This window comes from Ixodes scapularis, unplaced genomic scaffold (assembly GCF_016920785.2).
Source record: "Ixodes scapularis isolate PalLabHiFi unplaced genomic scaffold, ASM1692078v2 ptg000882l_1___fragment_4___debris__unscaffolded, whole genome shotgun sequence".
NCBI lineage: Eukaryota > Metazoa > Arthropoda > Arachnida > Ixodida > Ixodidae > Ixodes > Ixodes scapularis.
Window position 1 is genome coordinate 22003 of NW_024610061.1, and position 24929 is coordinate 46931.

General features: G+C 49.3%; 1 protein-coding gene across 1 annotated transcript in view; it reads right to left on the reverse strand.

Moving 5' to 3' along the window:
• Positions 1 to 355: 355 nt before the first annotated feature.
• LOC121048377 overlaps positions 356 to 24929 on the reverse strand; it is a 75370-nt gene continuing 50796 nt past the window's right edge. Inside the window, exons 2-6 of the mRNA XM_040504632.1 lie at positions 17791 to 18054; positions 16508 to 16843; positions 12384 to 12632; positions 11266 to 11562; positions 356 to 657 (exon numbers count right to left, since the gene is read on the reverse strand). Coding sequence (XP_040360566.1) covers positions 356 to 657; positions 11266 to 11562; positions 12384 to 12632; positions 16508 to 16843; positions 17791 to 18054 — 1448 coding nt within the window. The remainder of the gene's footprint in view (positions 658 to 11265; positions 11563 to 12383; positions 12633 to 16507; positions 16844 to 17790; positions 18055 to 24929) is intronic.

Below are 24929 nucleotides of genomic sequence, written 5' to 3' on the forward strand. Positions count from 1 at the left end.
TCTGTTAGTGAATGACGTCGCCTGCCCCATATTGTTGTGAGATCACGTGGGTTTTGTCATTCGAGTGCCAGCTGCCCGCAGCTGGTTCTGCCAGTTAGTCGAGCAGCTTGCGCTCCCGTTCGCCCTTTCCTCGTGGTGCCGAGCAAAGGAGTCGGGCTGAGAATCAGACAGTCCGACGTTCGATTCCCGCGGCGACGCTTAATAGATCTTCCCAGTTACGACTAATTATGACCAAGTAAGCCTTCGGTACGCTATGTATGCTTATTCATTGCCTGCTATTGGCTATGCATGCGTTATCTGGCCTTGACCCGTGTGTAACGGTTTTTCATTACACTCTAACGAGGCTCATTTTGTGTTAACCACATTCCGCGTTAAAAAAGTATCCCACGGTCGCACCCTGCTGTCCGGTGGCGAAGCGTTTCCGAATAATGAGCTCCATGGCCGGGAAGCGGAAGAAGCGAACGTCGTAGGTCCGCTTGGGCTTCAGCTTGTCCAGGAGCAGGCGGCGGACGTCGCTGCTCAGCCGCCGCTGCTCGCACGTCTCCGGCAGCTGGTACGGCTCGCAGAGGCTGACGAGCAGCTCTTCCACCACGCCGTGGCGCAGCGTCCAGCTCAGCTCGACCGACGTCAGGCTAGTATTGATCCTCACGTTCATGCCTGCGAGTCCATCGGCGCAGCAGACGTGCGTAGAACTGCCATTAGATAAATGGGCTTCTCCGCAGTTTCTGAATATGACCGACACTAAAGGGCCTGTTACACTCCGACGTCGAGCGTTGCAAACGCGGCGTGGCGTACAGAGTTTCCTATTGGTCGCAAATTTCGAGAGTCTGCTCGCCGGCCACGTTCTACGCCACGCTATGTTCGCTGCGCTCAACGCCGAAGTATAACGGAGCCTTAAAAATCACCGACAGCTTAAGAAGGCGCTGACACGTCAAAATCATTTTTATTATTATTAGTATTATTCGTTACCCTCGAAATTCGAAACTTGGGAATTCAGTATTTGAGAAGTAAGCGAATTTCCAAATGCCAAATTTGAAGTTCCCGCGCGATCCGCGCCAGTGCAGTGACGTCAAATATTGAGCCGTCCTGCGAGTCGAGTGTTTCTGACGACTTCGAAGTATCGTGTTCGCCGGCGTTTCGCAAACAACCGGCTGCGAGCAGACGACGCTTGACTTTCGAGTTTGAAGTACTTTTAGGGCCCTTTCAGCAATCTCCAATTTTTTTTAAACGGTGCGAGATCGAAGGGAACGCGTATAGGGGACTTTTGTGAGCAATGTGAGGGGCCATGTCGCGCCGCTTCTGCGTGGAAGGTTGCCCCGTCGGAGTCACAACCGAAACTACGGTACATAAACACCAAACCCAGTGGTATTGACCGCTTGACAATTTCCTTTTCGAAGTCTGAGAGGTCGTCGGGCACCTTAAAAAGACCACTTCGTCTGATTCTCCGACTCACCGATCATCCTGTGCTATATGCGTCGAGCGCCGCCATGTTTTCAGAGGGACGATGAAATGACAGGAGGCGACATCACACCGGACTCTGATTTTCGGTATTTCAAAAAGAAGGGCCGCAGTGCGTTCGCAATATTGTTAAAAAACATGTTTTACGATTGCCGTTAATCAATGCTACAGAAATGCAGTCTACAAAGCTTCTAATACCCGTGCTACACGGGCAACTCGAATGCCATTTACAACGATTGACATTTGAGCGGACGGCCAATCAGCGCGCGACACTCCCGGTGTAGCGCATTTCACGTGCGACAGATCGCGAGCTGATTCGCCGATCACACACATCTCATTCATTGTAAATGGAATTCGAGTTGCCCGTGTGGCACGGGTATAAATTTTATGTAATTCGACATCAGAAATCAGAAGAAGCGAGAAGGTGAAAAGCAGAATAGAAACGCCAAAAGTAAAAAGACGCGCGCGCGCGTGAAAATCTTTTTTTTTTTCCTTTGCGGTATTGTTTTGCGCGTCTATAAATGCAATTTGCATCGTTTAGGGCGACAAAAAAAGATACGACCTTTTGGGTGTCAGTGCCCCTTTAGGAAGCGCAGGGCGTGGCGAGTTCCTTGCATCTTAATATCACTCCGCATCCAATCAGATTGCGCCAGTAGCCGATTGCGCCAAAGAGCCAATCATGAAGCGAGGACATAATAGGCCTCGTCCTGGGTTTGTCATGCCGCCAGTGACTATATAGTGTTTACCCATCATAAGTATAAAGTGTGCTCTTTCTGTTTAGAGGTATACCTTATACCGTTACCCATTTTTGGGCAAAACAAATCCGTTCTCTTATGGTCTGATGTGTTTTTGGCCAATGGGATAGCTACACTGATCAAAGTGCAAAGTTACAAATCGGCGGCTCTGACTCGATTTAAATTAATCAGTCCACATAAACTCCAAAACAAATCCTGTGCGTCTACTTTCCCACATAACACGTGGAGAGCCGAATACCACAACTTACGGAGGCAGCTCAGTGAATGACGATGCCGAAACATATGTTTAGACCAAAAAATGCAGTCTGAGTTGTGACATTAAGCAATGCAAAACGTCATGATTGCATTGCTTAATGTCACAACTCAAACCGCGTTTTTTGGTCGAAACATTTGTTTCGGCATCTTCATTCGCTGAGCTGCCCTCGCAAGTTGCGGTGATTGGCTCTCCGAGTTTTGTGCGGGAAGGTAAACGCACAGCTTTTTTTAAAGTGTAGCTTCCGTAGGTTTCGAATGTGTTTTGTCGGCGATTTTACATTGTAGACGACAATCTTTAAAGGGGAGGGGGGGGGGGGGGGGGGGGGTGAGGGGACATGTCAACTAGGTACTCTGGGACAATTGTTTTATTTAGTGTGCAAATGAAGACCACTCCAGCCATTTGTATGGACGATCGCAAGCAAGGCGTCTGGTCTCTGCTCGTGCTGGCAAGTGCGTTCATTTACAAGCTTGGCAATGCTACACTCTAAGAAATGCCGATGCGTCCACTTACCCGCAAAACACTCACAAAGCCAATCTCTGCGATCTAGGAAATCTGCACAGCGAATGATGAGGCGGAACATCCGTTTAGACCTAAAAATGAAGTTGCACTGTGGCATTACGCAATGCAAAGCGTCATGCTTGCATTGCGTAATATCACAGCGCAGTCTTAATTTTGAGCTCTAAACAGATGTTCCGCCTCATCAACCACTGAGCTGGTTTCGTAGATCGCAGAGATTGGCACTTAGGGTGTATTGCGGGTAAGTAGACGCGTAGGCATTTCTTAGAGTGTACGTTCACGCGCACGCTGTACATGCTAGCACGGATGAGGCACCAGTGAGGCGCCATGCTTTCAATTGTCTATATGAAATAAGACTAAGTAAGTTCCAAGTTCGGTGTCAAGATCAGCGAACCGGGGTAGGTACGTTCGCGCTTCCTCCTCCACGCTGTGGGCCTCGCACGATAGTTGAATTTTGATGCCCCCAAATTTGCCAGGCTTCCAGCAGCTCGGTTTGCCTCCAGCGGAATATCGGCAGGTATGTATCACTTGAACGATCTTCAATTAATAGAAATAAAATAAACACAAAAAAAGCAAAATGAAATAGTGAGAAAAATAATTACGAGCGAAAGGAAAGAATGTGCAAACAAAAATGAAACGCCATGCAGTCGTGTCACTGGGAACAAAACGTTAAATTAGACTGATCTCAAGAAGCCCACAATCGAAAAGCAAACTTGCATAAAGTGAATTAGGCATAAAGTGGCAACGACGAAGCGAACATGTCACGCGTGCTGCGTCGGCGTTGACCGGATTCGTCCGGTGTCAAACCAGGTGGGTGACTTGGCTCAACCAAAAGTGTTTCAACTGGACTGGCATCGAGACAGACATAACAGGATTAATGAACCGAAGTCATCGACCCACCTCAGTCAAATTAACACCAAGTAGAAAGAGAGATGGAGTGCTAATCTCATCAAGGGCAAGGGTAAGCACTCCCTCTCACCCCACAGGGAACTGTGAACTAGAAAAAGGAGTCACAAGCTTAAGCCCCATACAAAGTTGCATTTGAGAACGTTTAATTGCTTTTGACTTTGTTGCGACTGCTAAAAACCAGGACGTCCATGCTTCGTATGCCGCGTGCCAAGCTGCTCCTTGAATTCGTTGCCACACTTCAAACGAAACACGGGTAACCCGGACACTCGCGGTCATTTCTCAGCGTAACGCAGTCAAACACTATTCAATGCACTCGAACTGAACTGTGTACATGGGTCTTAAAAAAGGAGATGCAATAACTTTTGTACTTTCAGTAAATACCTCTACAAATTATTACTTGACATTCATAAACAAAACCTATAAAACGCGCGTTATTTTTTTTTTCTACTCAATGGCAGGGGAGGAAAAGAAAATCGAGAAAATCGAGCAGCGTTCATCCTCACAACTCGCAGCCAGAACAAGCTGCTCCGTGATTTGGAGCCGATTATATGCTGACAGTGTTTATCATAAACACACGCTGTGGTTGGCAAAGCACATGGCACGCTCCGAGTTTCACATATTGTTAAGGTTCGGCTACTCTCGTCATCGCAGCGATTGAGCACAATCCATTACCCGAATGCATGTCGAGGAATCGATCGTCACGAACCTAAATTGAAAGCTCACGTAGTGCTCGTGCCCACTGTATCAGTCACATTTAAATATGGTCACCGCGAGTATCGCGAATATTGATGATTTCATTGTTGATCGCATTGTTGACAGCGCCAACAGTGCGATCCCCACAAGTTCGTCGTCATATTTTGCGAAGGAGAGACAAAGAAAGTGTCTACTTTTATCCTTAAAATCACGTGCCGAGAAACAAACTTCCTGGTAGGTGGCGTTGCGTGCTAGTGTACTTTGGTCCCAGTAGTGCCAGTAAATTCGTGTAAAGTGAGAAACACTCCTACCCAACATCGTAGCAAGGTTCCTTTAAAGCAGTTGATATGTTGTTCCCCTAATTGATGGAATGCCCTAAGCCAATTTATATTATCAAAGTGGCGTATTCAGTTTACGGGAAGTGACAGGAAAGTAGAGTGTTTTTGGTGCACCGCAATAATGCCAGATAAGTGAGGTAGCCGAGCCACATACGTGGCCGAGGTAAATAGGTGTGGTACACGCGCCTCACCTCCTATTAGAAAAAGAGTTTATATTACAATTTGTCAGAGAATTGTCCATCTTTTTTTTTATATAGATACATCGCTTTGTCACGTTTAAGGTATTGTTTTATTATTATTAGTAGATATCAGGGATGGGCAAAATACATGCAAATATGTATCGAAATACAAATACAAAATACTTCGTCAAAAATGTATTTAATTACAAATCGAATTACATTTCCAAAAAAGTATTTAAATACAAGATACAAATACAACCAAATGTATTTGGTCTCCTCCAAATACTTTTCCAAATACATTCCTCAAAATCTGCGTCAGCGACTTCAGGGCTCCTGCAACGGGTTTCTGGGTATCTCATTATAATTTTGCATTGCACACTCGGGAGTTAGTGTGGGAGGCTCTAGTAATGTGATAGAAATACAATCACAAAAAAATGTAATCAGCTTAGATGTAGTAGGTGAAAAAAGTACAGAGCTTCAAGCAGCTCCTTTTGTCGATTACATTTTGGCATAGACCAACAAAGAACCGAGACGACCAAGACGCGCAGCCCTGGCTAGAGATTTTTTTTCATTGTTACAACTCGCACCAGTTACAAAAGTCTGGACGACCCGCGCATTTAGAATGTTCCAGGCAAAAATATGGAGAGAAATCAGGCTGGAAAGCATCACAAGTTGTTACCGGCACTTATTTAGCCAGTCTGCCTGTGAACGTCGATTTCGTCACTATTCTTGCCCTGGACTAGCACCGTAATCGCAAAGTCACTAAACTCTTGTGCTTGATTGAAAGACACTGCATTCGGTGCAGGATGTAGTTTTCTTCCTGCTCTGGACAGTGATAATAAGTTTGAGGGATGTATTTTCGCTAACAAAATTGTATTTAATTACAATTCTATTTGAAATACCCACGTTTTAGTATTTAAATACACACGTCAAATACATTACCCAATTTGTAATTAAATACAAATGAAAAATACACAAAGTATTTGAAATACGTATTTCAAATACTTGTATTTAAAATACTGCCCATCCCTGGTAGATATAAACCGTTTCTGAAACATCTACAGAACAAGTCGGCATCATTTTTGAAGAACGCAGTAGCCGCAGGTAAACGTGTGTATACTTAAATCTGAGTGTGAATTTTAGAATATTCTCGCATCTAAATAGTTTTTTTTTTCAGTATTCATGCCTAGAAAGCAGCAGTAATGATAACAAAGGCTTCGTATGCGTAAGCCTCTGGGGTTTGCGAGATTTCGCGAACGATCGGCGAGGGCCTCAAAGTCACCTGAGGCAACAACGAGATGTTCCTGCTGATTCCTTATGCGTGTAATTAAGTGCGGCATGTACGTGAATGTAACTTTCGCAGTCTTGCAATTGCACGTGCTCGTCATCACGAGCAAAGACATGGCTACAGTGTTCTAGGGAGTTGTAGAAGCAAAAGCGGCGCCCGCATACATGGGCGCGCGTGAAGACGGTCGACGTTGACGGCCGCGAGAGAGGAACGTGGCGCTGTACTTTCCAGCTTTAAGGGCGCATACACACTGAAAGCGGATCCGCGTTCGCAGCAAAGCGGTTGCGAACGCGGCTGCATAAAGATCCAGTACAATTGCACGCGCACTTTATGTCATTGAGTGCGCGTGCAATTGCACTGGATCTTTATACAACCGCGTTCGCAACCGCTTTGCGAACGCGGATCCGCTTCCAGTGTAAATGCGCCCTAAGAGAACTGGTGGCATGTGTGCGCGAAGTGAGGAAGAAGGAAGAAGATGGGTCATAATTGCCAGCGTCCTGTCACTGTTGGACGATCTAAGCGCTCGTGTGGGCTTTAACTATGTCATGACATCAAGGTTAAGCCAGGACCCTGTGGAGCACTTTTTCCGCATCTCCCGCCAGTCATCTGGATACAACAGGCACCGAACACCCACAGCAGTCCCTCGTTACTGTCAGCTGCCTGAGTTTATATAATCTGTGGGGATTCCTCTGGTCGCCCTTCCCCGGTGGCTGTGATAACGGCCGCGGGTCGGAACACTCGGCCTCCTTCGCCGTGAGCTCCGACCTGTTCGTGAGGCGGAAGGCCGCCTGGCTTGGGGGGATCTCCTCTCCTCTCTCTCTCTCTCTCTCTCTCTCGGCGGGACCGATTTCCGTTCCCCCGCTCGGATGCGGATCACTGCTGACAGGCGAGGAGGTTTCGCCTCTTGTTTTCCCGCTTTCGGGAAACGGACTCGTCCGGGTGACCGCGAAAGAGATCGGACGTGTGTCGGCGACTTCTCCGATGCTTCCCCGGTCTTGGCTCTCCCGAACCCCGCGTCTGGCCAGGTAATGACTTTTTCTTACCTCTCCGGCGCGGGGGGCATTTTGAATGGGGACACAGTAGTTCGTTTTAAGAGTATGTTAATAAATGCTCTTGGACTCTGTCCTTACTCTGGTACGTGTGTCTTCTCTTCCGCTATACTCGAGAGAGTGAGACAGGGTAGACGATCATTGGCACCGACGGAGGTAATACGATTAATCGAACCGACCCGCAGTAACGCAGCTTTAAACGTCGTCTACATTGCCGCGGAGATGTGGGGGCCGCGCTACTAGGTTTGACGCTTCCTTTATACTATCGCCGCTGTTGAGACAACCCTTTGGTTACTCTAGCGGGACCTGTGTTGATAGCAAGATCCTACAAATCTCGCTCGCGTCAGTGTTTAAAGAAAACCAGTTTTTAATGCCCTCCTTAAGCCAGACTTCCAACAACCGCCAAGGCACAGTGACAAACAACTCCTGATAGACCTCTTTTCCAGTGGTGACCTAAGCAATGTAGAGCGTGCTTTGCAACGTTTGGAGCTGATAACCACAAATCACACGTGATACGCATCTGCCAAGAAGTGATATCAAGTTACTTTACTACATCGCCGGCTACGTGGCTTGGAAATCAGTGCTTAAGACAGCTTGTGGTGACTGTAAGGAAATGCTGTTCATGCGAAGAGAGTAAGCTGGAAATGTTCGTATTGCAGCAGTCACAAAACTGCGAGACAATGGAGGCTGCTAGCTCTACACGTCTGGCTGCCTCTTCCGGTTTGTTTGGAACCTCAAGAATCTCTTCATCAGCTTTTTCAGCTCCCATAACCTGGTCAGAGAGAGCATCCTCGAAGTTCTATCTCTCTTGAGGTCAAGGCCGCAGAACTCTGTTGGCTTCCCGATTCGCAATGCAAGGTTGACGGATGAAATAATTGCATTTTACATGAGTACACGTCTGCATTTCTTTATGAAGTCAGCCAACAAAAGTCATCCTGCCAAACGCGAGGCAGCTAAGCATGCTAAGCTTAGCCGATGCACGTGACTGATCTTTCGTTGCAGACCATTGTCCGGCAGTTTGCAAGGAATTTTGTATATAGTAACAATCTTGCTTACTATGCTGTAAAATAATTTAAGTATATTGTAGTAGTTTTGCTAATATGTCGCTAAGTATCTCTCATTGCGCTTGCTGTGTGTGTCAATGAAGCGTCTTATCAATTTTGAAACTTCATGTGGACCAGAGGTTTACAATATACTTTTGCATATTAGGAGGCTGCCCAACTTTGTGTTCCTATTTCATTTTAATGCTTCAGGTACTCGCAATCAAGATGTTTTCTTTCTTCATAAAATGGCTTTTACAGAAGACATAATTTGCTATATGTTCGTCTGTGCGCCAGTTTCGTGGTACCTTCTTCGCCCTTTACAAACATGCGCTCTGCCTTGCACTTTCCACAACGCTAGTCCTTACATCAGCAACGCGATAACAAAAAGAATACATCATGCCGTTTATTGTTTCGCTGGTCATTGAAAAAGTGCGAGATTTATTTGTCCGTGTATTTTTCTTGCTATATCAGTATCACGTGGCTCGCGAGCAGAAGTCAAGCGTGTTGGAGCGCGTGCAGCCTACTGCATTACTGGTCAACAATATGTCGGTGCTCGATATTTATAAAAATAATCTTCCGTAAAACACGCGGACCCGTAAAGTGGAGGATAGCACACAATCTAGAGGCAATACTCCAAAAGCAGTACTAAAAAGTTTAGCAGCAATTGTTCTGCGTCGCGAAAAGCTCGAGCCCAATCTCAAAAGAAGGCGCCGAAAAGCGCAGACGACGGTATACGCCTCGCAAGTGGGCTCATTTTCGTCTTCTGCGCATGAGAAAGGAAGTAGCGGTGACGTCAGAACGCCGAGCCCTGATTGGCTGATCGCGACCCCCTATCTGAGCGTCGTCTGCCCCTTTGCAACGTCGTCTGCGTCTGTCTTACCTTTCCTGCGACTTTCGGAAGTGCAGTCTTTACGAGCGAGCTCGACTTCGCCTTTCACAGAGGGCAGACGAAATAACTCGAACCCAGGGATCCTGGGTTCGAGCCCCACCCCTGCCCGTTTCGATCTGGATGAGCATCGTACCGGCGTGCGGTCGTGTATCACTACTGCGTGATGCACGTTAAAGACCCCAGGCTAGCGGCTGTACCGCACTGGCTAAATTTCTCATCTACAGCTGGGAGACTCGTCGCCCCTGTGAGGCAGACCAAGTTCTAGGCTGTATAAACACACACACAACCCAATTTAACTCGAGCGGTACGTTGTTTTTGTCTAACAACTAGCAGACGCGCATCAAGGAGGGAATTCAAAGGACTCACTGGCGAGGTGTCCCGAGGCGCCGAGGTTTGTTTACTAAGAACAGGGAGTGAGCGTGTTAGTGTCCGCAAGTTCCCTCCTTTCGTGTGCGGCGAGACCCCTCATTCTTTAACGGCGTCGGCGGGTTGGCGCAGTTAACGTCGTCTGCTTTACGTCTGCTAGTCAAAGCGTTGGCTGCTTTACCTTTCCTGCGTCTGTCGGAGATTCACCGCTTTTTCACCGGCGAGAGTCACCGTTGCCTCGGGAAACAAGGAGATAACAAGAGGAAGAAATTGACCTCTTAATCCAAAACTGAGGTCAGCGATCAAAGTATAATACGGGAAGGGTTCACAAGGGTCGCGCGGGCATATTCCATTCAGCACACCAGCCGGTCGTGGGCAGACGGTCGCCGAGTCCCGGAGTGCCTGCTAGGCCTAACTGCCGTGCTCGCTTGGTCGCGTTCGGTGGAATCGTGGCCGTTGGAGCTTTTCCCGGGTGTTTGTGGATCCAGCGTTCTTGTTCGTCGTCGTCTGTTTCAAGTACTTTTTACTTTTTTCTTGTTGCTTGAAGGCGGGACGCGTGAGAAGCGTACGTAGAAAAATTAACGTCTGTGGGTCGTCGCGACCAACGGTGGTCGCGACCGCGACGCTGTCGGCCATGCTTATTTGATCGTAAGAAGTGCGTAAGACACAAGGGTAAGACAGCTTCAAAGCTGTCGTAGGATTTCGTCGTAACCTGCGCAAAACTTACGAAAATTTCGTTTCGTGAATACAAATATGTTCTTAAGTTATGGCTTACGCACATTTTTGGCGTAAGATCGTTTCGTGAATCTGGCCTCCGCACTTACGAAAGTCGCAGGAAATGTGAGACAGACGCAGACGACGTTGCAAAGGAGCAGACGACGCTGAGATAGGGGGGTCGCGATCAGCCAATCAGGGCTCGGCGTTCTGACGTCACCGCTACACCCTGCGCAAGAAGCAGACGAACTTGCCCTCCGCATACGACGGGGTGCGCTCTTAGGGCGCGGGGAAGCAGCGTCACCCCAGGTGGTCTACGAGCGGAATCTTCAGAAAGCAGCTACCGCTCTTGCCCCTAAAACTCTCTAGAATACTGTAGACATGGCGCTGGTTCGATTTCCCACTTGAAATCGCGTATGTAAAAACGTGTGCCCTCGAATTTTGACACCTTCACACTACGACGAGATTCACAGTCCCAAGCGCGGGCACAGATTGCATTGAACTGCATCAGAATTCAGCGAGGACTCGTGCTTAACAAATTCGCCGACAGACGCTGATCGCCGTGTTCGTGTCGTCGGAGTGTGATGACTTTTCGCAAAGAGGAAGTGAAAATGTTTTATCTAGTCCACCCTATGTAGCAACATAAGATTCGCAGTAGAAGCTCCGTATCCAGCTCGAGCGTTCCACCTTCGATGGCTCTTCAGCGCCTTCTGCGCATGCGCAACCAAAGCACGATGGAAGGCGATGAGCGCGTGGTGGAGGCAGAGCTGCGGATCATGCGTTGCTAGAGACTACAGGCGATGTATGCTCACCGGACGAGTACGAGATGCCGTAGACGACAGACTCGTTCCCCGCGAGCAGGACGCCCGCCCAGAGGTGGTACGCGGACACCTCGATGGTGTACGTGTTGAGCTCCTCGACGTCGGCGATGACCAGGGAGCGCAGCATGCGCGATCCGACGCGCAGGAGCTCGCCGTCCTCGTAGAAGGTGTGCCACTTGACCAGGTAGCCGTCCACGGGGCCGCGCGTCTCCTTGGGAGACGCCCAGGTCAGCGTGAGCGCCGACGAGTTGAAAGGAAGCACCCTGGCCTCCTGGGGGGCGCTGGGGACTGCAGTAAAACTCGAGCAAATGAACACGTATCATCGTGGACACTGTGACGCGTTGTGACGCGCGAGCTGTGGCAGTTTCGTACTCCCAGCGGTGCAGTTTCTGCACCCTCTTATTGGCTACACGAGCACTTTCATTGTGATTTGTTCATAAGCAGTATTCATTAGCATGTATTATGTCACGACACATTATTCGTCTTTTTCAGCAAACGAGAAGCACAAGTCGTGGCAGGCGGAGTGACATTATGCTCAAGTTACGCACTATTTTGTCGGTTTGGCGTGTTCTTCTAACTTATATACCCAGTTTAAGCTTCAGTTCAAGCGCATCCCACGAAAGTAATGAGGTAAGTAAATCAAACCGCGACAAGAGGACAGTGTCACGAAATTTGCCATCGTTTTGTGTGTGTGCTATCATCGGTTAAACAAATCAACCGCAGTGCACTGTGACCTTGCGCTTTTAGTATTTCTGTGTAACGTTGTGTAGCCTCCACTACAGTCAGAGAACGTCTTTATTGAAAATAACTGAGCCCGGCCAGGGCGTTCCTCAGCAATAAATCAGGGGATCGAGGAGGGGGGGGGGGGGGGGGGGGGGGGATGACATGACTAATCCCTCAGCTTCGAATACCCGTTTGACATGGGCAAACAGCGTTTCAGAGAATTGGTTCACGTGATCGGGTGGAGGAGGCCACTTCCACCACGATCACGGGGGTTGGGAAAGGACGTACTAGGACCAAGAAGGCGTGGAACAGCACCAGCAGTAAAAGCATGTTCAATACCTGCCGTCGCAAGAACAAAATAATTTCAAAGAAAATATGCAACTCACATCCCGGTGGTGACCGGTAGGTCGTGTACAAGAGGATCTTGTCTGAGGCGTCGGTGACCTCGACGCTGAACACGGTCCACGGGTTTTTACTGGCGATGATCTGCTCGCTGCCGCGCATCAGCCACTTCTCGCACAGCCCGACGTCGACGGAGCAGTGCTTGATGGTCCACGCGTCTGAAGGCAGGCTCAGACTAGTCCAGGAAAGCCTCACGGACTGCCAGTCGGAAGTATTCAGGTAGAAGACGACACCTGCCAGAGCACATCTTTGAAAAGTTGCTGAACCCGAAGGTAGCATCTGAGACTAGTACAAACCCATTTAGTTACGCTGGATGCATTTGCATTTCTGATGACCATTTAAAGGGTAATTTCGGGCTTTAGATAACATATTTTAAGACAACTGAAAACTACGGGAAACAAAGAGGACAGGCTGTAATTGTGATAATCTAGATGGGGAAGTACGTAGCGCCAGCTTCAATTCTAGAGCGTGGAAGCTATGTGGTGTAATTAAACAGCGACCGATCTTCGTCTCTCATATGTCATAAGCCAGAATATCTTTTTTTTAAATCATGTGCACACCACGTTGCAACTTTATACCGATCGCCAACTTTGGTCGCCAAATAGTTGCCAAAAAGTGTGAGCATACAAAAAAAGAAAGACGTTTACAATTCTCTGTAATGCCGAATTAGAGAGCAGCTCTTGATGAGGAGGAGACGAGGGTACGGAGGGGAGGGTGTGCCCCTCCTCCCCTTCTCATTCTCCGTTCTGCTCCCCTCCCAATTAGCGGAACATTTCCGCTAGATTTCCCGCAAAATTTAGCGGGGAATTTTTCACGCTTAGTTTAGCGGGGAATTTTTTCCGCAACATTTAGCCGGAAATTTTTTCTGTTAGATTTAGCGGGGAAATCTTTTTTCTATATTTAGCGGGAAAATTTTCCCGCTAAATTTAGAGGGTTTGGTGTTTTATGTAGCGTTGCAGGTAATCTTCATTATAGAGGTAGTGATTAATACTTCGCGTAGGTGAAGTGAAGATACTGTCACGGATGGCAGGCGACGAAGAAGTTAATAAATGAAAAGAAAAAAGGTTCATTGTGTCAAAATCGTGCCAAAAATAGTCGCGGGCGTCTCCAAGTAGCAACCGAATTGAGCGCGGTTATTTTTAATCAGCACCAACTCGCCAAACTCCCTACCTAATTCTACAGGGTGATACAAGGAGACGCCAGGCTCTTTAAATCGACCGGAAAATTCGGTTTCTTAACCTATCGCGCTACGAATTTGTGCAGAGTTGCTCACAGATGGTGCATTTTCTTTGTAAAATTTCCGAAGAGCGAACTTACTTGAGGAAAAAGTAAAGAAAGAAAAAGGCTTAGCCCCTATGGAAACGCAGCGACGCCACCGGTCTTCAAACAACACGGCGCCAATTCGCACGGAAGAGAAGAGATGGCGCAACGAACGCCGCCAATGGACGAGCATACGGCGCCGAGAACCAGCGTCTTTAGCAGACAATCTTTTCGACTCAAAAGCGGCGCGCGTTCCGCAGGCGGCGACAGTCGCAGAAACAAAAACAGGCGCGGTAACAACAAGGAACTGCAGTTCCTTGTATGCTAAATACGCCGGCTCTCGGCGTCATATGCTCGTTCGTTGGCGGCAGTTGGCGTCGCGACCGCTTGCGCCATCTCTTGTCTCCCGTGCGAAACGGCGCCGTGTTGTTTGAAGACGGGTGGCGTCGCTGCGTTTCCATAGGAGCTAAGCCTTTTTCTTTCTTTACTTTTTCCTCACGTAAGTTCGCTCTTTGCAAATTTTACCAAAAAAAAATGCACCACCCGCGGGCAACGCTGCACAAAGTCGTAGCGCGATAGGTTAAGAAACCGAATTTTGCGGTCGATTTAAAAAGCCTGGCGTCTCCTTGAATCACCCAGTAAGTATAAGTTGAAAAATAACACTCAAACCTGGGGGATTTCAACTTCGGTCTTCATTTCGTGCGGTAGACGCGTGCACTGTCAGCCAGGACAGGCATACCGCAATAATCTTGAGACCTTTAAATTTCGAATTATTGCAACCAACTTTCCGCAATTCTTCAAAGTTGCACTCTAAAAAAAGCCCGTGAATCTGCTTTCCCGCACAACACTGGGAGAGCCAATCACCGCAACTTACGGAGGCAGCTCAGCGAATGACAATGCCAAAACATAAGTTTAGACCGAAAAACGCAGTCTGAGTTGTGACATTAAGCAATGCAAGCGTGACGTTTTGCATTGCTTAATGTCACAACTCAGACTTCGTTTTTCGGTCTAAACATATGTTTCGGCATTGTCATTCGCTGAGCTGCCTCCGTAAGTTGCGGTGATTGGCTCTCCGAGTGTTGCGCGTGAAAGTAGACGCACAAACATTTTTTAGAGTGTGGGAGAACCGGGAAGGTTAGACGTTCTGCATAATCCTAAACTCTGTTCCACATTAAGGCCAACCGAAGTCGACACCACGATCCGACGGAGTCAATCAAGCTCAAGTCCCTCGATGCTTCTTTTTACGAGTAACGACAGATAAACAAATGACGAAGCACATTCCGTGGCAACAAAATAGCATCATTCAGTTCACTCTACTTCTGCTCTGCTCCGCCATTCGCTTCAAAGAATGTCGATACTTGTATAAAAAAAACTCTTATCTAGGAAGTTTAAATCAAGCAGCGCCAAAAGTGCATTGTCACGGCGCTCTTTGCATTCGTGGGTTTTATATCGCCGGCTCAACCAATCATGGACATTCATGGACCGGAAAAGCGCACACTCTAAAAAAAAGCCCGTTCGTCTGCTTTTCCGCATAACACTCGGAGAGCCAATCACCGTAACTTCCGGAGGCAGCTCAGCGAATGACTATGCCGAAACATATGTTCAGACCAAAAAAACGCAGTCCGAGTCGTGGCATTAAACAATGCAAAACGTCACGCTTGCATTGGTTAACGTCACAACTCAAACTGCGTTTTTTTTTTCTTTTTTTTTTAACATATGTTTCGGCATCGTCATTCGCTGAGCTGCCTCCGTAAGTTGCGGTGATTGGCTCTCCGAGTGTTGCGCGAAAAAGCAGGCGCCGGCCTTTTTTTAGAGTGCAGGCTCATAAGGCATTCACTGTGCGTGATTAGATTGGTCGGTGATTACAAACGCACAAGGATGATGAGCGCAATGACGTTGCACACTTGGTGCTTTTTGATTGGCTGATAGCGTTAGCTGCGGTTGGACTTGAAGGGAAGCTAAGGTTATCTTGGAGAGGAATCTCCTGAAGCTTCAAGGCAGCAGCCGACGTTTCTCCAAATAACAACAACCGATCGTGTGGGCGAGTACAATGTTACTTGCAATACCAACCATATATATATTGTGAGGGTCAAAATATAGGTGTATTTAATGAGAGGATGTATAAATACGATGCTGTGCAACCGTTATCATTGTCCTTCGGGGAACAGACTGCGCGCGCCCCATGCACCTGCGTGAGACTTCTTCTTTGTCCTCCATTTTTTTCCCAACAATATATATCTGGGGTGGCCAAGCTGCGGCTCGCTAGCCGCATGCGGCTCTTTGCGTGTTGAAGTGCGGCTCGCGGCTCCCTCCCCTACCCCCCACTTCCCCGCCTCCCTCCCGGTCACACGAGCACTTCCCCAAAAAAGAGAAATAGAACGCGTTTTAAATCGGAAAACAGGTTGCGGTTTGGTAGTCCTTATGTACAGTTATGTACTGTACCTTATGTACAGTTGAACTTCTTTTGACTCAGATAAATTGAAAGCAGTTCAAGTTTCGTTTATGGCTCCAGACAGAAGTTCGCCTCCCCCCCCCCCCCCCCCCCCCTCGGCCCCTGGAAGTTTCATGGTTTCGTTTGTGGCTCTTAGACTGGATCATCCTGGCTAACCCTGATATATATATGGTTTTATGGCTGGGTAATTTGATGCAGAAGTAATCGCGGCGCCAAAACCGCCCCTACATACGACTGTAATTTTTTTTGACCGGCTGCGCAGGACGTCGTCCCTAGTGGATCCCTGATTAAGCGACAAACACGCTGAAGTTCCACGAAAGCGTCGCTGCGTGGATTCGCTAGTCATGAGGCTTGTGAAGGAAAGGCCTCTTCTTCAAGGTGGGCCGAGGCACTCACCTTCCGGAGGCGTGAGGGCCGCAAGGTGCGCCTCGGGTCCTTCGAAGGAGATGCCGTCCAGCACGTTCTTGGCGCGCACGCGGAACTTGTAGTGCGTCGACGCCTGCACGTCGGACAGGACCACGTGCCGGGCGAGGCGAGACACGGCCAGTGTGCTGCAGGACGACGAGCACCAGGTCACGTCGTACGCGTCCACGGGGCCCCTGGGGTCGGCCGGAGGGGACCAGGACAACCGCGCCTCCCCTCGGCCCAGCTGGACAGCGTGGAAGCCCTGCGGCTCGCTGGGCACTGCGCCGGCCCGGCGCCCACCCGTTCCACTCAGATTAGCCACTATTGCTGGCGTGATTTTGTGCAATGCTTGACACTGTTAGCACGAACGTGGCTTTGGCCTTTCCTTTCGTATTCTATTTCGAAAGGGTGCCAGTGGGCATCCAAATGTACCACTTATAGTTAGTACCCTAACTGAGCACTTTCCATCACTATAGTAGTGTTGATGACAGCCTTCAGCAGTGAGGGAAAAATACAAATAAAACCGGTGACGGCTTGTTCGCGCTAACAGTGTCGCGAGGTGTGCGTGTTTCCTGAGGACGAGAGCACACTCAGCATCATCATGTAAGGGTATGCTTCAGAGACTAAATTTGTTTTTAGTTGTGTCTCGCTGGGCAAAAACAGCCCGAAATTCCTCTTCGCGTAGGGGAGAGGGAATGGTCACGTGTGTGACGAACGCGATCGAGCTCCGCTTACGGAGCTGTTGCTTGCTCTACTGCCGTGGTACCGGTGGTGGAGACCTGAGTCACTTGACGACATCTAGGCCTAATTTCTTCGTTCGTTGGAGTGCGTTTTAGTCGTCGACAAAAAACAACGTGCCATCCGAGGTATTCTCTCTCCCCTTTCTCGAAGGTTAAGTCCTCGTTCGTAAAGAATCCGGTGGAGTTCCGAGAGCCGTGGGAAATGTAAGACAGTGATTGCTACGATTACTAGCAGACGACGCCGGCCTTCAGCTCCGATCGCCGGACCCTTCAGAGCCACTGTTCACTCTGCGCGAAGAGCGGGAACAGTCTTGCTCACTCTGGAGGGAAGCTGTGGGTAGAAACAAAGGCGGCTAGCCTTTGTTTCTACCCCCCCAACTTCCGCTTTAATCCCCAATTAGAGCTCAGCACTTTGACGTCACTGCACTCGCTGCGCAGGATGCAGACGAACTTGCTCTCCGCATCTACGATTGAGGCTCAGCTATCGGGGATAAAAAAAAAAGCGCCTCGTGTTTCAGTGCATGAGCCGCTCACTCTGGGGCCTGGTCCTAACACGTGTGCGGAAGAGCAGGCGGTCGGCGCGCGTCTGGTCCACCACGGCAATGTCGTAGACTATCCAGGCTTCCAGGTGGCTAATGACCACGCCCCCCACGCCCGAGCTCTTGTTCATGCAGGTGCCCAGGGAGCCCGTCCAGCAGCACCAGGTCACCTCATAGTGGCGCTCTGGCATCGCCCCGGGCAGCGTCCACAACACCAGGGCGCGGTTGGGCTCGATGAGGTCGACCGTGAACTTCCAGCCTGTAGCGAGCGGGAAGTCCGATGGATCATCGCGAGTTTCGCAATGATCTGCAACACTATTATTAATGCGAATAGTTTTTACAACACAGTTATAAAACCCAAAGACAAGAGAGAGAAAACCGCAACAAAGAAAATGAAAAAGGGACCAACTAACGACCTTTCTTTTATTATTGTTGTTTTCACCTCGGGGTCATATAAGTATGACTGTTCTCCAGCTAGTCTGCGTAACTACCCTTATAAATACGAAGGCATTAACTGCCCTATGGAGCGGAGCCGGCGTTGTCTGTAGCAGCGAGAAACGGCACCTAAATTCCGATTGGATGAGCGAAACGGCACCTAAATTCCCATTTGCTGCAACGCCTCATGTAGCTCCATAGCAACGGCGTCATCGTTGTAATGAGCCAACCGAACTGCTGGCGGCGCAGTGGGAGAGGGGGGGGGGGGGGACGCGGGTATGCGCTAGCCTGGCGTCAGGCCTAACGTTAGGCCTATCGTTACGTTTTGAGGTCTAACGTCGTCAACCGGTACGCGTAGCTGATTGACATGAGGGGGGGGACGCGGGTATGCGCTGGCCTGTCGTTAGACTTAACGTAAAGCCTAACGTTACGCTTTGAGGTGCTACGTCGTCGACCGTTACCCGCAGCTAGGGCGATGATGAATGTCAAAGGACATGTGATTTCAGCACGCGAGCTTCGCACTCCCGTCGCTGCCTCCCCCAGCGGCCCAGCAGTCACCAGCGAGCCAGGGCGGTCTGCGCGGCGTACCGCCGCACTCTTTGCCGGCGCTACGGCCGCTTCTGCTACTCTCGGCGCCGAGAATGCGTTCGCATTCACAACTCATAAGAAGTGCGCTATAGCTGTCCTCGGAAATTTTCACTCTACACTGTTTCAGATTAAGTCCGGCAGAAGCCAGCGCTACGATCCGCATGGAGCCAATCACTCAGCGCCAAAAGTTCATCGTCTCGACGCTCGCCGTCTTTGCGCGTTTGCTGTGAACGGCTCAACCAATCACGCACAGCAAGTGCGGCGTGATCTTGCGCGGTTTTGGACGTGCCAGAGATTGACCTTACTGGTGATAGCAAACGCTCAATAGTGGGCGGGTATCATGACGAGGCACTTTTGACGCTGCTTCAATGGATCCATAAAATCGTCGGCGGCGGTCTCAACCTAACATTTCACTACGCGCTGTTTGACTGCGCGAAACTGGAGTAAGTGCTCAATCATTCTCCAAAAGTGAGTCTTTTTTTTTTTTCTTAATATTTTTCTGCGTATAGTTCAAAGATAGATGCAAGTGGCTGTCCGTGCATCTGCCCCCCTACAGCTCAGCAGTGCAACGTCACAACATAACAAAAGACAACAAATACACTATGAATATACGTTGCGGTCAGCCAAAGTAACAAAAAAACAAGTCAAATATGTTGCTGTTCATTAATCTAATAATGATTGAGTATAAAATCACGGATATCACAAAAATAATTGAAATAAAGGAAAAGCCCATTGAACAATGAAACTGTCGGCGGTGTTCGAAGTTACCGGGAAGGAATTTGAGACGTCCGGCCCGGAGCTTAGGCGAAAAGGCATCTCTTCTTCTTTTTATTGTTGTCGCACCGGCCCCCGAGATCCACTGAGCGAGCCAGAGCGAGAGTCTGCACGAGCAACTCGCGCTCGCTGTGCTCGGTTCTGTGGCGCACCCATTGTTTTCATTCAGAGCGCGAAGTATTTCTTTTTGTGTGAGTCAGGTATTCAAAGCTATGACTCTACAGAATCCCCCCCCCCCCCCCCCCTCCCTAGTGGCGTGGAGCAGAAAGTTTTGTTGAGCTCCACGTAACGATTTTGTTGGGCGGGTGTGGAGGACGGGCGGTGGAGGTGGTGTTTGTTGCACTAGGTGGTGGAACGGGCATAATGACGGGTGCTGTCACAGTAGAGGCCAAGTATGCTGGCTTGACTCTGTCCAGCGTGATGACGTCGTGGCGCCCGTTGATGTCGATGGTGCAGGTCTTGTCCGTTCGCGAAAGTACCTCAAATGGACCACCATACGGTGGCGTGAGAGGTGGTCGTACTGCGTCTCTTCTTACGAATACATGTTTGCATGTATTGAGATCGTCACTATTAAATATGTGCCGAGAGTTTGAGTGTCCAGGTGAGACTGGACGCAGGGAATTGAAAAATGTCTTCATGTCCTGAAAATATGATGGGATGTCCGTTGGTTCAGAGGGTATGCAGGTTAGAAATTCTACAGGTAATTAAAGTGTGGTTCCATAAACGAGTTCAGCTGAGGTGCAGTCGATGTCGGCTTTAAAAGTGGCACGAATTTTAAGAAGGACAAGAGGAAGGTGACTAACCCAATGGGTTCGATCTTCTTTTTTCATTAGCGCTGCTTTGAGCTGTCGATGCAGCCTTTCAACCACGCCATTGGCAGCAGGATGATAGGCTGTTGTGTGCACGTGTCTGACACCCAATATCTTGGTGAGGGCTGTGAAGAAGGCGCTTTGGAATTGTCGGCCTCGGTCGGCTGTAATGGTCGACGGACAGCCGAAACGCGCGATCCAGATGGAGAGGAAGGCGTGAGCGACTGTTTCCGCTGTGATGTCCGCGAGCGGAACGGCCTCTGGCCATCGTGTAAATCTGTCCACACATGTGAGTATGTATCGAAATCCGTTTGATGATGGTAGGGGGCCTACTATGTCAATGTGTACATGGTCGAATCTGGCATCCGGTGGACGAAATGCGTGCATTGGTGTTTTTGTGTGGCGAAACACTTTAGATCGTTGACATTTGTTGCATGTTTTCGTCCACAGACGGATGTCAGAGTTCATTCGGGGCCAGGCGTACCTTGACGTAACGAAACGCTGCGTAGCACGGATACCGGGATGATTTAGGTCATGGATAGTGTGGAAGATGGCTTGCCGAAATTTTTCTGGAATGTAGGGTCGTGGTGTGGAGGTAGATATATCGCAGATGATCTCGCAGGTGGCCAGTGGTAATCTGACGGGCTGTAGTTGAAGGGATGTGGAAGATACCCGTAGATCTTGTAGCTCGGTGTCTTCCTGTTGTGCCAAGGCCAATTCCGGGAAATTGACAACAGGAGATGAGGAGATGGCGTCAATGCAAGAAAGTGCATCTGCTGGCATGTTTTGGGATCCAGCGACATGGCGGAGATCGGTAGTGAATTCTGATATGTAGGCCAGGTGACGAATTTCTCTGGTGGAGTAGGAGTGGTGATTGCCGACGAATGCGTAGACCAGTAGCTTGTGGTCGGTGAGCACGTGGAAAGCCCGGCCTTCTAAGAAGTACCGGAAGTGGCGGATGGTCGCGTAGATTGCGAATAGCTCACGTCCAAACGTGCTGCACCGTGTTTCCGCTGGGTTGAGTTTTTGTGAAAAGAAACCCAGTGGGAGCCCCTGATCATCGCCGTATTGCTGAAGCACTGCTCCTACAGCGACATCGGACGCGTCGACCATGACGCGCGTCGGAGCGTCTGGCATGGGGTGCACAAGTAGTGTGGCCTCAGCCAGGGCATTTTTGACAGCGGTGAAGGCAACCTCCGCATCTCGCGTCCATGGTATTTGCGTCGAAGATTTCTTGGGTCCGCGGAGCAAGTCGGTAAAGGGCTTGATGGTCTGTGCACAGTGTGGAATGAAGCGCCTGTGAAAGTTGATGAGCCCTAGGAACTCCCGCAGCTTGCGTAGAGATTGCGGTTGCGGGTAGTCACGAATGACTTGCACCTTGGAATGAAGGGGTTCGATGCCTGCGGTTGTGATGCGGTGCCCCAGAAAGTCTAAGGACGTCACGCCAAAAACGCACTTCGTCACATTAGTGGTGAGACCGTAGTCGCGGAGTCGTTCGAAGAGCAAGCGCAGGTGTGTGCTGTGTTCTTCGTGTGACTTGCTCGCCACCAGCAGGTCATCCACGTAAGCAACAACGAAAGGTAACCCAGATAGAACTTCGTGGATGAACCGCTGAAATGTCTGGGCGGAATTTCGCAATCCGAAAGGCGTCCGGATGTACTCGAATAGGCCGAAGGGAGTAGTGATGGCCGTCTTCGGGATTGGAATGTGATGGTACGCCTTGACTTAACCGATCTTGCTGCAGATGGACGTTCCAGCAAGATGTTCAGTAAAGTCATGGACATGGGGTAGTGGGTACCGGTCAGGTTGGGTTTGTGAGTTGAGTGCCCGGTAATCCCCGCAGGGTCTCCAGTCGCCCGGATCTTTCTTGGGCACCATGTGTAAAGGCGTTGCCCAAGCGCTGTTGGATGGCCGGATGATGCCTAACTCGAGCATATGCTAGAATTCTTGGCGGGCTATCCTGAGGCGTTCACCAGATAGGCGTCGAGGGCGTGCAAAGGTAGGCGGGCCAGGGGTGATGATGTGGTGCGTCACCCCATGTGGCGGGGGCTTTGCCATGTTGGAGGTATTGGTAATTTCTGGGAATGCGCCTAGGATGTTTGCAAATCCTGAAGCTGGGAGGATGTTTCTGATCCCAAGGGATGTCTGGTTTGTGGCTACGCCATTTACAACGAGACGAGTCTTGTCAAAGAGACATCGGTGGTGCACGCTGACGTCTAGGTCGAAGTGCGACAAGAAGTCTGAACCTAGGAGAGGGTACGTAACGTCGGCGATGGTGAAGATCCACCGAAAAATTCTGCGTAGCCCCTAGTCCAAGGTCACAGAGCGCATTCCGTAGGTAGGGATGTTTGAGCCATTTGTTGCAACTAGATGGCGGCCGGGTAATGGGTGTCGTTTTTGAGCTGGCGTTGGCTGAAGGATGGACATTTCCGCTCCGGTGTCAACTAGCAAGCGTATTCCTGAGATTTTCTTGGTGATGAAAAAGAGACGGCTTGCTGTTGGGCCAACGTCACTCGCCGCCTCTAGTGACTGGCCGGGGCGTTTCCCTGCCAATTGCATGGCTGTTGGCACTTCAAAGCTCGGTTGCCAAATTTCTGGAGGTACCAGCAGGAATCGCTAGCGCGTTATTGCGAAGAATCGCGCCGTCGAGGAGAACTGCGGCGTCGAGACGGACTACGACGTGGCGGACGATGTGGGTGTCTACGCGTTGTGCTGAGTTCTTTTATGGTGGTTGTTAGAGCGTCGACGCGGGCCTCAAGAGCTCGGATGGAGCAGCACTGGTGGTCGTTGTCCGTAACGCTTGACAAGGTTGGCGCAGCATATTCGGCAACGCGGTCCGCCACCTCTGCGAGGTGATCTAGCGGTAGGTTTGTAGCTGGTGCAAGGGTCATGCGGATCCCTTGAGGCATGCGTTGAAGGAACAGTTCCCGTAGAATTGGGAGGTTCTTATCGGGAGATTGCTCACCTAGAAGTTGGCGCATGCGGTGAAGCAACTGGGAGGGTCGCCGGTCGCCCAGCTCCTCGGTGGTCAGGAGCTGTTGTATCCGCGATGCCTCGGATGCTGTCTTCCTGGCAAGGATGGTTTCCTTGATGTGGTCGTAGGCGTTCTCCGGAGGAGGAAGCGCTAAGACGTCATCCAGCTCATCGGCCACTTCGGGGGGTAAGGCAGAAACCACATGATAGTAGCGGGATTCCTGTGTGGTTATGCGGCGCAAGTGGAACTGGGCTTCCACTTGCGTAAACCAGGCCCGAGGATTCTTCGCCCAAAAAGCTGGAAGGCGGAGCTGGGTGGCGGAAAAGGTTCCATCGCCGCTGGAAGAGCTGCCTGTGTTCCGGTCCCTATTGGTCGGACGTCCGGGTCACCAATTTGTCGGCGGTGTTCGAAGTTACAGGAAAAGAATTTGAGACGTCCGGCTTGGAGCTTAGACGAAAGGCATCTCTTCTTCTTTTTATTGTGTCGCACCGGCTCCCGAGATCCACTGAGCGAGCCAGAGCGAGAGTCTGCACGAGCAACTCGCGCTCGCTGTGCTCGGTTCTGTGGCGCGCCCATTGTTTTCATTCAGAGCGCGAAGTATTTCTTTTTGTGTGAGTCAGGTATTAAAAGCTATGACTCTACAAAACAACCAAACATACTTCCGTTGCTGAGACTTTATCACAAATGCTCGCATTGGGAGCCACCTTGCTCTCTGAATAAAGTAAAATCGGCTGTTTTTCTGCGTATTGATTTCCGTAAAATCACACATTTGCTCGTTGTAACATCATGCTATACCTGTATCGGAGACAACCATAAGCATGCAGTGTATAATCTCTTTAACCTCTATGGAATTATCTTTTCTAGAATGGCATGGAATATACGACAGTTGTCTCTTCGTTTTATCGGAACTGTTCATAAAATCCTTTTGTGTTTTTTTTTTTTTTTTTTTTTTTTTACAAATTGCAGTTTTTGAATTATAGCGAATGAAATCTAGCGAAATAAAAAAAAAAACGAAACTTCAACTATGCGCCGAGATACCGACGGATAGGAGGAAACGAGAGCGTGCGGGGACTTCAAATCGCCGAGCTCTGGTTCCAATGATCAGTGGGTAGACCCAGACTTGGGAATGTAATCCGTTACTTTTTCAAGTAATTTTGTACTTGCCACGTTACTTTTTTTCCGAAGTAATTTGTAATGTAATTTCGTTACAAAATATTGGTAATATATAACTTTAATAGCTCGTTACTTTTTTTAAATATGAGCATAATACAGTAACTGCAGCACTACGAGCAGGACATTCAGCAGCATAAAGAGAGCAAGTTCACCAAATAGAAAACACCAGGAAGGGGAAAATAGCCGAAAAGAAAAGACGTTCTTTGTATGACCGGTCACTAGAACCACTAGAAAAACAGGCAAGCCATGTACAAATATATGAAAGACAAAGATCAAGTAAGACAACGCCGAGTAGGCTCTCCGTCGCCTTCCATCGTGTTTTTCTTCTCCCGGGCAGGGGAAAGCTCCTCGTGTTTATTTGTTTTTGTCTATTACACTGTT